The following is a 13,754-nucleotide window of genomic DNA, read 5'->3' as shown; positions in this document are numbered from 1 at the left end:
TAATATGCTCCTGTTTGTTTTTTTTTAATTGCAATGAAAAGTTGCATTATATAAGCCCGATTTTAACAGTAAAAAAAATTTAGTTACCTTTCAAGTTTCCAAAACTATTTCATATGCGTTTTTTTATTGTTTTTAATTACATCGCCTCTGTTAAGACAATCGGAGACATTAAGCAGTTTGCCCAAGAACACAGCTCTTGGGTTGAAAATAATTTTTTCCCTTGTGTTAAAATTGTAAAAGAGAAACCAGGTTCATAGTTACTAAATGCAATGTGAAATCCTGGATTAGATCCTAGAACAGGAAAAGGACATGAATGGGACAGTTGACAAACTTGAATAAGGTCAATCAACTAATAAAATAGTCTTGGGTCAAGTTTTGACCATTATACAACGGGTTATGGAAGATGTTAACCTTTGGGGATTTGGGTTAAAAAATATAGGGTAACCTTGTTCTTGCAATTTTTTTAAAATCTAAAATGATTTCTGAGTCCTTACTGAGGTGTGCAATACACACCACGAAGTAACTCAAAGAAAGCTTTGTGTAAATTGATTCATTCACAACATATAAAATGATACGATATTAAATAGGGCTCTTAATTTGAGAGACTCTTACTTTATGGTTTTACAACCACCTGAAATTGTCTGCAAATTAGTATTGTGATATTTTTCTGAGAAGCTTCCACGCTCCCTTCCCTCTCCTAGATCAGTTTATGACCTTGATTCCTATTTCTCCTGAAAAATAGAAGCAATCAAGAGACTTGCACTTGAGCCCGCTCTCCAAATGTGCCAACAACCCCCCTGATCAGTACCAATTAAATGAATCCCACCCCTCCCGCTTAGTCAAGGACGCTGCTCCTGCTGTTACCTCCTCTCTCTCTTGCATATTCAAGCTTTCTTTTTTTTTTTTTAGAGATAAGAACTATTTTCCTAGTTATCTCTAAAAAAATCCTCTCAGATACCATTTTCCACCATTCAGAATGTTAAAAATAAAAAAAAGTTTGACACCAGTGAGACTGTGGAGAACATATTGCTGGTAAGAGTGTAAATTGGTACAACTCTTTTATGTATGGCAGTTGAGAAATATCTTTCAATATTGCAAAATTATACCTTTAACCATCAGTTTCACTCCTGGAAGTTCATTCTATAGATATATTTGCATGAATATATTATTGGGGGTTTTTTTTCTTACAGCAGGATGAGGAACATTATACATTAGTTTACTGTCTTTTGCATAAAAACATATGAACAAATATTTGCTTCTATATGCAAAAGAAAATCATTGAAAAATACATATATAAGAAATTTAAAAAGTTACCTTTGAGGAGCAAATGAGAGTCAGGAATGGAAAGATATTTTTTCTTTAAATGTTTAATAGAATTCACCTGTGAAACCACTGGGCCCAGAGTTTTCCTTGTTGGAAGGTTTTTATAATTAATTCAATTTCTTAGTAGAGTGAGGTCTATGGCAGGCAGTTTCTAATGGCTCCCGTCTTGATAAACAATTCATTGCCTCTCAGCTCATAGTTCAACCTTCTTGCTTTGCAGTAATGGACAGAATTCCTTTAAGTATCTGCACTTTGCAGTAAGCACAGTGATAAGCTTTCCCTGGAGAGGGCACTGGGTGGGCAGTGGGCAATGGGCAGTGGAATGGCTGAAAGGACATCCAGTGGAGATTTTCCCCAGCCCTGGGGTCCACTACATGTGGTCCCTTGATGACCATGAAACCTCACTCTGTCTCAGCAAATTTTTCCACTCCACCAGCTTCCAAAGGCCTCCTGCCTGCATCAACAACCAAAGGCTTCCAGGCTGGAACTGGTTGCTGTGGTACCAGTTTGCTTTGCAAAGTCCTGGGCAGCTTGCCTGTGGCCCAGAGATTTGCTTCCTGCTTGCCAGCAACCAGTTCCAGCCTGGGGAAACCATCGAATCTCTCTGCTGTCCAGAGGGCTGAACTTCACCTTCTTTGACGAGATCTGAACCCATCTTGGTAAGCGGGCCCCTTTCTAAATTTGTACTTCCTTAGGTACTTTCCCTAAGCCCTAGGGGACCATATGGAATTTTTCTCAAAAATTGTATTGACTTTGCCTGACCTGTGGTGGCGCAGTGGATGAAGCGTCGACCTGGAAATGCTGAGGTCGCCTGGTCAAGGCACATATGGGAGTTGATGCTTCCAGCTCCTCCCCCCCTTTTCTCTCTTCTCTCCTCTCTCTCTCTCTCTCTCTCTCTCTCTCTCTCTCTCTCCCCTCTCTAAAAAATGAATAAATAAAATAAAAATAAAAAACTAAAAAAAATTGTATTGACTTTATTGGAGTAACACTGGTTAATAAAATTATACAGGTTTCGCATGACCAGGCAGTGGCGCAGTGGATAAAGCATCGGACTGGGATCGGAGGACCCAAGTTCGAGACCCCGAGGTCGCCAGCTTGAGCGCGGGCTCATCTGGTTTGAGCAAAGCTCACCAGCTTGGACCCAAGGTCGCTGGCTCAAGCAAGGGGTTACTCGGTCTGCTGAAGGCCCACGGTCAAGGCACATATGAGAAAGCGATCAATGAACAACTAAGGTGTTGCAACAAAAAACTGATGATTGATGCTTCTCATCTCTCTCCATTTCTGCCTGTCTGTCCCTATCTATGCCTCTCTCTGACTCTCTCTGTAAAAACAAAAAACAAAAACAAATCTTTAAAAAAAAAGGATACAGGTTTCAGGTCCACAATTCCACAATACATCATGTGTATATTGTACTGTATATTCACCACCCCAAGTCAAGTCTCTCTCCACTACCATTTATCCCCCCTCTACTCTCTTCCACCTCCCAACATCCCCTATTCTTTTTACCTTATAGTCATTCACTTATTAGATTTAAATAATTAATAACTTAAATCGATCAGTAATTTAATGATTCTATTAAATGTTCCCTGTATAATCCACTATGTGGTTTCTTTCTCCCAACAGAAATAAAGAAGTCACTAGATCCAGCCCTGGCTCAGATGGTTGCAGCACTGTCCTGATACACAGAGGTTGCCTATTCAATCCCTGGTCAGGGCACATTCAGGAAAAACTCAATGCTTTGATGTTTCTGTCTGTCTCCCTTTCTCTCTCTAAATTCAATAATAATAAAAAGTCACTAGGTCCAGCCCACGCTCAGGGAGTTTACCCACGGGCACCGACACCGGGAGGCAAGGGTCTTTGGAAACCGTATCAGGCCTTGAGTATGAGCTGGACCTAGTGGCGTGTTTCTTTTTTTTTTTTTTTTTTTTTTTTAATAAATTTTTATTAATGGTAATGGGATGACATTAATAAATCAGGGTACATATATTCAAAGAAAACATGTCTAGGTTATTTTGTCATCAAATTATGTTGCAAACCCCTCGCCCAAAGTCAGATTGTCCTCCGTCACCCTCTATCTAGTTCTCTGTGCCCCTCCCCCTCCCCCTAACTCTCTCCCTCCCTCCCTCCCATGTCCTCCCTCCCCCCCCCCACCCTTGGTAACCACCACACTCTTGTCCATGTCTCTTAGTCTCATTTTTATGTTCCACCAATGTATGGAATCATGTAGTTCTTGTTTTTTTCTGATTTACTTATTTCACTCCTTATAATGTTATCAAGATCCCACCATTTTGCTGTAAATGATCTGATGTCATCATTTCTTATGGCTGAGTAGTATTCCATAGTGTATATGTGCCACATCTTCTTTATCCAGTCTTCTATTGAAGGGCTTTTTGGTTGTTTCCATGTCTTGGTAGTGGTGTGTTTCTAAGGAATGACAAAAGTGATGGGATGTTGCTTTCTAGATTAGGTCATGAAAGATTTTGACTGTTTTCTTCTCTTTTTCTCTTTCTCTCTCTACAGCCCCTCTCAATCTCGGGCTCTTCTTGCTTGGCGCTTGAATGAGCCAAGCTACCATATTGATTGTGAGCTGCCTTTTAGAGAGGCGTCTGTGGCAAGGAACTGAGGGCAGCCTACAACCAAACTGGGGCTTTCATTCCAAGACTTTGGGAGGAATGAATCCTGCCAACAATGAGGGGAGTGAGTGTAGAAGCTGACCCTTCCCCTGGGGAGCCGTAGAGATGACTGCCATGCCTGCCAATCCCTAGACTGTAGCCTGTGAGAGACCCCAAGTAGAGGACCCATCTCAAACACACTCAGATTCCTGACCTACAGAAAGTGTAAAATAGTGAATTGTTGTGTTAAGCCACTAAGTTTGGGGGTAATTTATGTGATGATAGATAGCTAATACAAGAGTTATTTCCATTTCCTTTTCATCTTGTATCTGTTTTGGTAAGTTGCGTTTTTTAAAGAAATTTGTCCATTTCTAAGTTAAGACCTTGTAGTCCACTTTATTCATTTCCTTCAGAAGTAGACAAAGTATACCAGTTCATTTGCTCAAAAATACTTCAGAAATAAAAAAAAAAACATGTCCACACAAAAACATCTATACAAATGTTCATAGCAGCTTTATTTGTAATCGCCAAAAATTTGAAACAACCTAAATGTTCTTCAATGGGCAAGTATTTTGTTTAAACTGCGGTACATCCATAACGTGGTATACTGCTCAAGCAATAAAAAAGAACAAACTATTAATACCTTCAACAATTTGGATGGATCTCAAGAGAATTATGCTGAGTGGAAAAAGCCAATCTCAAAAGGTTACATTCTATATAATTTCATTTATATAACATTCTCAAAATGACATTATAGATATGGAAAACAGATCAGTGGTTGCAAGAGGTTAGGATGGAAGAGGGTTCAGATAGGGGGAATGGATTTGAATAGAAAGGGGTAGCACAAGGTATCATAGAGGTAATGGAACAATTGTTATCTTTTTCAGTTGTTATCTTGATATATCATCATGGTGGTTCCACAAATGTACATGTGATAAAATTGCATAGAATTACACACCCACATGCACGCCGACACAAATGAGTACATGTGAAGCCAGTGAAATCTGATTAAGGTCTGTAGATTGTTACTAATGTCAATTTCTGGGTCTTGATATTATGTTACAGTTATGTAAGATGCTACATTTGAGGAAGTGCGAAGGGAAGGGCACCTGGGTCCTCACTGTATTGTTTTTGCAATTTCCTGTGAATGAGTAAGTATTTCAGAATATAAAGTTAAAAAAACACTTAGGTTGATTTCATCCAGTCTCTTGGGTTAAATATCTTTTGTAAACAGCATCTCACCTCCCATTACTCTCCATCACGTTAAGAGGTCAACTTTTGAGTTAAGACCTAAAGAGAGTGAGAGCTCTAGTCAGGAAGATACCCAAAGGGCACAGGGGAAGCCTTCTATCCTTAAAGAGCAGAAGTGTAAAGAGCCTATGATGGGAGCGTGCTGGGCATGGTGAACCCCATAGCAGCCAGTGCGGCTGGAGCGCAGTGAGCAAAGGTATCAAAGAAAAGACAGGTTTTCTCTCCCAGTGATATGAAAAGCATCAGGAAGGTTTGAGCACAGGAGTGAAATGATGACCGAACAGAATCACTGTAGCTGCTGTGGCGAGACAAAGCTGAAGGGCAGGGGCAGGGAGAATAAAAGGCTGTCATCATTCAGGTGAGAGGACTGTGGCTTGAGCCTACATGGTAAGCAGTGGTCAAATTCCAAATCTATTTTGAAGGATTTGCTGCTGGAATCAATGGGGAAACTAGGGTACTAGGGAAGATGGAGGTGTAGCCTGGGGAGTGGGAGGAATACCAGAAACTCAGATTTGGGCACGTTAAGTTAGAGATATGTATCAGAGATCCCAATGGAGATAGATGTTCAGTAGACTGCCTATCTAAAACTGTCCACAGTGCAGAGCATTAGCACTCCCACCTAACAGAATCTCATCATCTGGTGGCATTATATTCATTCTGATTGTGATACTCCTCATCATCTACATACACCTTTTATTTACTTCTGGTCTGTCCCTCCAACTCCCAAGTTTCATGAAGTTAGGAACTAGTTCAGCCCTGTATCCCTATTGCCTAGAATATAGTAGATTCTCAAAAATATGTATTTGTTGCATTAGTCTCTGAAAACTCTGTGGACCTGAACATTTGACAGTGGATGTTTTTGATGCATGTGGACAAAGGCAGGCCCCAAACCCTTTTACTGGACATTCATTATGGCAGTGGTTCCCAAACTGTTCTGCACATTGGAAGCACCTAAGGAGTTTCAACGTACTGGTGCCTCTACATACTGTGATTTAATGGACCTGGGCTTTGGGATTTTTAAAATATCCTGAGGTGATTGTAATGTGCAGGTTGGGCCACTGCACTATGGAGTTTTCCATTACAAAAAAAAAAAAAATGTAGTCTTTGCATGATAATTACTCCAATATTAACTATAAAGGAAATAAAACCTTCCTGGAATTCCATTTCCTTCATTTAAGTTGCCTCTCTTTTGCCTGGGTCAATTACCATGGTTCTTCCATTTTTTCCTGATCTCTCAGTTGGTCAGTACAGGGTTACATGTTTCACAAATATACAAGATTACGTTCCAGCCTGACCTGTGGTGGCGCAGTGGGACAAAGCATCAATCTGGAACACTGAGGTCGCCGGTTCGAAACCCTGGGCTTGCCTGGTCAAGGCATATATGGGAAGTTGATGCTTCCTGTTCCTCCTCCTTCTCTCTCTCTCTCTTTCTCTCTCTTTCTCTCTGAAAATTGAATAAAGTCTTTAAAAAAAAAAAAAAAGATTACGTTCCACAAAAATCAGTCTGTTCTCAGCAATGAGGTCTGGGATTCTAAGCCAAATTTAACCCACTATAATGTGTAGACATCTAATATACTTTCTCTACAACTAATCCCAACAATTGCTCTCTCCTTTTCAAAGCCATCTCTTCCTCCCTCCTCGCTTTGGCCATGCTGTACACCTCTAACCCAGACTGACCTGGCCTCCTTGATGGTCTTTCTCCAGCTTCAGCTCATATTACTGCCAAAGTGATCTTTCTAAAACCCAGATCATCTAACTCCCAAGGCTCCCTAATAGTGTCTTTAGTATGATATTCAATTTCCTTCACTGAGGTGCCTACTTACCTCATCTAGCTGTATGACCCTAGGCAAATTCTCTAAGGACTCTGCCTCAGTTTTCTCACCTGTAAAATGGTGACAATAATGGTGCTACACTGTAATTCACCTACAGCACTCAGAACTGTGTCTGGAACTATTAAGTGCCCTAAGAGGTTAGGTAAGCTACTCCTTAAACATTCCTTTCATAGTTACATTTATGGCTAGAATGATTTCCAACCACCACCACCACCCCCTTTGGGAAGGAGAGCAAGGGCAGACCTGAATCAGAATTCTAATTCTACTTTCTAGTTTCAAGGTCTTGGGCAAGATAACATCTCAAATATAAAAAGGGGTCATCATAATGACAATGAAGGGCTGTGTTTTCTCCCTTTATCTCTGCTTGTTGAAATATTACTCAGCCTTCAAAGTCTAGCCAGAGGTCATTTTTCAAAGCACCCTTCCAGCTCACCACCACTACTGCCTCATAATTTCTTCACTGGAGTTTCCACACCCTACATTAGAACCATAGCTCACTGTGCTGATGATTTGGATTGGTTTTTTCCTTTTCCACACTGAGCTTCTAGAGAAAGGGCTCTTGTTTCATTAACCTTTAACCTTGATGACGAGCACAGACAGGAGCTAAAAAAATATACCAAGGATATTCAACTGAGTGAATGAGTAAAACTACTCAAGGCCCAGTGAAAATGGTGTCTAGATTCACTCAGGACACTTTCTGTTCATATTCTGAGATTCCACATAACCGTCTTCACATGTCTCTGATACATTACTCTGCATTAATTATTTGTGTATTTGTCCTATTTTCTCACTAGGAAAAATACTGTGTTCACTATTTTGGACTGCCAGTATTATCTTTGTCCTCATCTCGCACTGACTGACATGACTGACCAAAGTAAGGAATATTTCACCCTCTCTGGCCTATTCATTTCTTTCAGATCATTCTTAATGATGTATATACATGTAGAAATCTCAACTTAAGAACTATCTGGTAGCTCAGCTAAACCAAAAAATATACCAAGGATATTAAGATAACTAAAATGCGCCATAAACTTAATATTGACACTAAACGACTTTTAAGGTAGACAAATAATTTTATTTTGTGCATGCAAATACATGTCAAGTACTGCAAACTTTTTCCATCAGTTTTCTCTCAAACACTGAAAATCATGATGCTCTATTCTGTGAACAGCCAAAGCTAATATCTCACTTCAGTCCTACAGCAAAAACACACAGAATTCACTCTTTGCTATTCACTACCATCACAGCCCTCATTGTTCCTCCTCTGCCCTCCCCCCACAGACAGGCCTTTAAGTCCTAGCCTTCCCCATTTCATCCTATTCCTATAGCACAAAGGGAAACATTACAATTTGGAAATTCAAATTGAAATAAATGGAATAGAATTTATTCCCATATATACTCCCCATTTCATTGTACAGAATTATTTTAAATTATAGTTTTAAATAGAAGCTGAGTATATGCCTTAAAAATGAGCATTAAATCCATCTTAGAGATGGTGCCTGCTTTTTACATGATGGGTGTACACCATCTTTAATTTCATTTACATTTCAATCGAACAATAGATTTGCAAAGAAAATGTCTAATACAGACGTAAAAATATTCACACTAGAGCTTCACAATCGGTTGTACAATTGACAAACAGGCCTCTTTTCCCAAACTTTCCAGCTAAGCAAGTTTATAAAATGTAATCAATGCAACAAGAAAAACATTTCTCTTTCACTTCCAGGGAAAAGAATATGCAATAAACAGTATATATGCAGACAGCAGTTGCTGCAAGCTAACCACGATACTCCCAAGTGGCTATACAGTGGATATGTGCAGTACAAATAAAAGCCACATGTGTTGTATCACAACTACAGTATAATTGTTTGCCCAGCTAAGAGAATGCATGCACTTCCATGCCTTGGGTTATAACGTGAGGCCTAATTCTTGACAGATCGATGGAATATATGCAAATGACCTTGGCTTTTGGCAGTACTAAGTGCAGCCAGTGTCTGTGTTCCAATGGTTTGAAGATATTTTAAAATTTTTATTTAAAAACAAAACAAAAACACCAATTTGGACTTGGGGCATAATAACAGCTCTTGGAGTAAAAACAAGACTCCAGTCAAATATGGAGTGTTATGATCAGTGGCCTTGACCTCTTGTATTCCCTTGCCAGCAAAGGGATACAAAGAAACCGCTAGTAAAAAGGAGTAACTAGCAAATTACTCAATTGACCCAGAAATGGGATACTCCTTGAGCATATTCATTTTTGTTCTGCTTGCAGAAGGGGTTCTTATGTAGAAATTACAGTAAGTGATCCCATCAACACTCTTCATTCACTAAAACACAAAAGTTCTTCCAGTTAACTAATACATAGTTGCATTGCAACTTTTCCCTTTAATGATTAGTTACCAATACTGGTGACAGTTTGCTCAGAAAGTGACTCAAACCAGGGAAGAAATATTTCAGATTCAACGTTGAAATCACATGCTGAATCTGATCATCGCAAATTCCACCCCTGATAATAAGACAACCATGGCTTTAACATCTAAAATGCAAAAAGCAAGCTAAATGGTTTTTAAAACGTGTTCAAATGTTTAAATGATCCAATTTTAAATTCCTACAAACTGCTGTGCATCCTGTAATTTTCTCAAGGCAGCGTATAAAATTGGAATGTGCTTTCTTTAACAGGAAGGGGCAAAAGTAGGTTTACAGTTGATCACTGGGGCAAAAGTAGGTTTACAGTGATTGCTGCAAGCTAACCACAGTACTCCCAAGTAGTGTAAACCCCACCCTGAACTTAGCATCAACTTGAAATTTGAGTGAAAGTGACTAGATCTAAACAAATCGGAAATTTCAGTCCTAGTATAGGAAGTTTCTTTTATTATTCTCTTGTGAGACTAAATAGCTACTAGGAAAAAATCAGTGCCTCTGGCCCAATGAAGTACCTTGTCTTGAAAATTACAATGCACAACTTTCATGCATGACACTGGTGTCGAGTCTAAATTATGGCAGCAAAGGCAAGGGAATCTGCTTTGTTCAGGTACCAACTAGATGAAATACAGATGTAACTTTCTCAGAATTTACAAAATGAAATGAGACCACAAAAGAGAACTCCTGATGCTACATTCACAGTATCTGAATGAGACACATGGACTTCAGAATGGGACTTAGAAACTGAAAAACAAAAAACATAAGTGAAAAAAAACAAACGAAAAAACACCATTTCCCACTTTCCAGACCTCAGCCTATTTTTTTCTAGAGCATAGGCAACATAGTTTAGTTATCAACATTACAAATTTCCTCTCCTATTGCTTTCTACCCTTTGATTGCAAACAGACATACATCTCATGTTGGTTCAAGAGTCAATGACAGGGAATGCCCCAATTTTAAAGTGACATCTTAGTCTGATTTGTGTTTATTCCTTTTTGACATCAGTAGTTACCATTTTAAAGAAAGGTCAAATAAACTGAGCTTTCTTCTAAAGTGGCAGAGAACCAATGTCTTTACTTCACATTAAACTCACCATGAGAGACAGAAGATGGCTACTACCTAAAGAATACAATACAGAATAATCCCAACACAGAAACAAGTCCTATGTGGTTAGTGAGAATGAGAGTAAGTTTTTAAGAACAGGAAGTTATTGTTTTATGGGATCACCTGCTGCAAGACAAGCATTACTTGAATATAAACGGTCTGAGACATACCAGTAAGGCTGGTAAGGTATATACATACACTGATGCAAATGTAACTTCACTGGACAAGTAGGCAAACACCTAAGCAGTTTATCCCAACCCCCTCCAGCAGAGCACAACCAAGTTTCAAAATCTCAATTTTAAAATTAAAAAGATATGATTAAATACACAAGATCAATTTATGTAGTATATATTCACCCTCAGATCGTGCTGAAGATGTTTTGCGTAGTTCTGTTGCACAGAGGATTCTTTCCCTGAGGGCACATAAGGAGCTCTCAAACTGTTAATAGGTCTCTATTTTGTAACAAAATAGCAATTCTTAAATCTTAAAAAAAAATACATTACCTTCAACATGGAAGATCTCACTATTTAAATATCCATGAAATAGACATTATGGTTTGCATGTCCTTTTTTGGAAATACAAACAGCAAATAAAGTACATTGGAAGCATTTCAAATGTAATAAGCACATATTTATAGAAAGGTTCTGATATAAATTATATAACAATCATGTTCCTGTAATATCCTAGGCTAATTTATAATGTCAGAAATAAGTTAATGTAACATGGTTTAAAACTCTTGTTCCTATTCATTTCAGGTTACAGAGTGAAATAAATAAAATGTCTTTGTAGGGATAGGGAGCACTGGCCATGGCAAAAAGGTACAGTACTAACCAAAGGAAACTAAGTCAAGGCTACTGTGCTGTTATGTTACAAACATCTTCATACACTGGAGCATTAAATAAATGTGTAAGATCTTCCATACTGACACCAGAATATCAAAACTACCCCTTTGTTTCTCGGGTATATTTACAACTTATCAGTCACCTTATGAGCATGTTCATTAAGACAGGTATCAAACACCAGTCTTTACTCATTCTGATCAAGAAATTTCAGGGAAATGTCAACCCTCCCACCCCTGGAAATGTGCACAAAACTTTTATCAAAATCTTATCTGATACAATGCTGTGGTTTTGTAAAACAACTAAATAGCTCAGACGACCAATAACATGATCCTGTTGAAGCATTTTGCTAGCAGGAAAAGCCCTTACACACAGTACACCTGGTGAAAGATCAGCTTGGCTTAAAATATTCCAGTACAATTTTCAGAGTAAACAACTTCACAGAAGTTAATTAAAAAATAATAATAAAAGTCAAACTAATCTTAAAGAAACAGGAAAAAACAAACTAGGTAAGGTAACCAGAAAGGAATGCCCAGCTTTTTATATTCAAATGTTGACTGAAATTTAGGTTTCAGTAAAATCCCTCCAACAAATCTGAGGCACGCCTGGTCGAACATACTGCATACTTTCAGATGCCAAGTCAAAACACTTCCCAGTCACATTTTAGCAGGGCAGAAATTATTCATGTTTTGAAGTACGAATAAAGATTAGCCAATGTTCTATTATTACATGGTTCATAGTCTTATCAACCTAACAGTCAATAAAAACGGAAAATTAAACCCCAACACGAAGCAACAATAAACACTATTTAACCAAGATAATGCAATGAACATCCAAAATAATTAGTTTAAATTAAAAACCCAGCAATACCATCTTGTTAGTCAGTGCAAACGCTATATACAGGGTTTTCTCAAGGAAGCTGAAAGCACCTGATTCTTTTGCCAAGTCATCAGATCCAATAATGGACAGGCTTAAATCTGCATTTTAAAAAACTGCCATTACATTAGTGCATAATTTATCAAAATTGTAAAAACGATTCTGCATAACTTAGGAGAATTTAATATCTAGTACATCAGCTGAAAGACTTAGGCACTTGGTTATATAATTAATTACTTCAACAAGTAGCCTGTGTATAAATATTAACAAAGCAGAAACTATTACTGAAAAATGGAAAATTAAAAAAAAATTTAATGCTACAGATAAAAGCACTGCACCACAATCCTACATATAATGCAGTAAAGAAAGCTAGTATATAACCCTGCAAAATTCTATAGTAAGAACATCTAACTCCACTCTTCAAACTAAGAAAAGAAAAAAAAAAGTCCATGCAAAGTCCCAAGAGAAAGATAAATAAAGCAGCTGGAATGAGATGGAAATTTCTCTTAGTGAAACATAAAATAGAAATAAATAAGTTAATTAATTCTACTTTCACTAGATGTATCATTGTAGGATCCTGCTAGTTTAATAACTGAGTTGTTAATTTTCTATAGAAGCCATTTAAAATAGGAAATGGCTCAGTTACTGCACCAGATTGCTACAAACTCATAAAAAGCTGCTTGAAGCTTAAGTTAAATGTCCAAATTCCAATCACTTCTGGAAAGTGAACGTGTTACCCTAGTAAAGTAAATTTTCTTTTTTTTTTTTTCATAATGCTAATGCAAGAGGGCCTGAAGTATCAAAGAGTCCACAGGAACTGGATGCCCCCAGTATTATCTTTTTTTTAAAAAAAATATACATTATATAATATATATTATATATATAAAAAGCTAGTGTAAATGCTTCCATGGTATGGTCACAAATTTGAAAGATGAATCTCCTTTCAGCTGTTAACCATCTTCCCATTTGCAACAACAGGTTTTAAAAAGTCATTTTTCTCTTCAGACATAACATGGGTTTTCAGAATGAGGCTGCCAACGCTGACGGATGTGGTGATGGGGAGGCAACTTGCATTGCTAATGGACACTGGGAGTGGCTGGCTAAAGCAAGAAGTTACCGGCAGAACTGTTTTTTGCTCCTCCCTGAGAAAAAATAAATGACATTGAAACAAATTAGCTTTAAGTGAAAACTTAAAAACATATGTAAAATGTTGTACCAAACTTTAAGAGCTCTCTAGCAAAGGCATGTCTTTATCTAATAAGTATCAGCGATTACTAAAAAAACTCTATTTTCCAAAAATGAAAAGGAAAAAAAAATTGAATACTGGCTAATTTCAGGCCAACAAACTACCAAGTTCAAGATCAGCCATATTTTTGGCAGTAATTATACAAAATGGCACTATTAAAGCCAAGGAAATCTTAAAAACTTAAGATTTTTAAAAGGGAAAACCCTTTATGTAAGGTTTTTTTAAAAAGATTTTATTTACTGATTTTATTTTA

General features: G+C 37.8%; 1 protein-coding gene across 3 annotated transcripts in view; it reads right to left on the bottom strand.

Moving 5' to 3' along the window:
* Positions 1–8,071: 8,071 nt before the first annotated feature.
* RC3H2 (ring finger and CCCH-type domains 2) overlaps positions 8,072–13,754 on the bottom strand; it is a 57,097-nt gene continuing 51,414 nt past the window's right edge. For 2 of the 3 annotated variants that reach the window (XM_066256297.1, XM_066256296.1), the window contains one exon: positions 8,072–13,397. In XM_066256297.1, the coding sequence (XP_066112394.1) occupies positions 13,199–13,397 (199 nt within the window). In that variant the 3' untranslated portion in view covers positions 8,072–13,198. The remainder of the gene's footprint in view (positions 13,398–13,754) is intronic. The other variant, XM_066256298.1, reaches the window with a different exon arrangement.

This window comes from Saccopteryx bilineata, chromosome 2 (assembly GCF_036850765.1).
Source record: "Saccopteryx bilineata isolate mSacBil1 chromosome 2, mSacBil1_pri_phased_curated, whole genome shotgun sequence".
NCBI classification, from domain to species: Eukaryota; Metazoa; Chordata; class Mammalia; order Chiroptera; family Emballonuridae; genus Saccopteryx; species Saccopteryx bilineata.
This window is presented reverse-complemented; position numbering and strand designations above follow the sequence as displayed.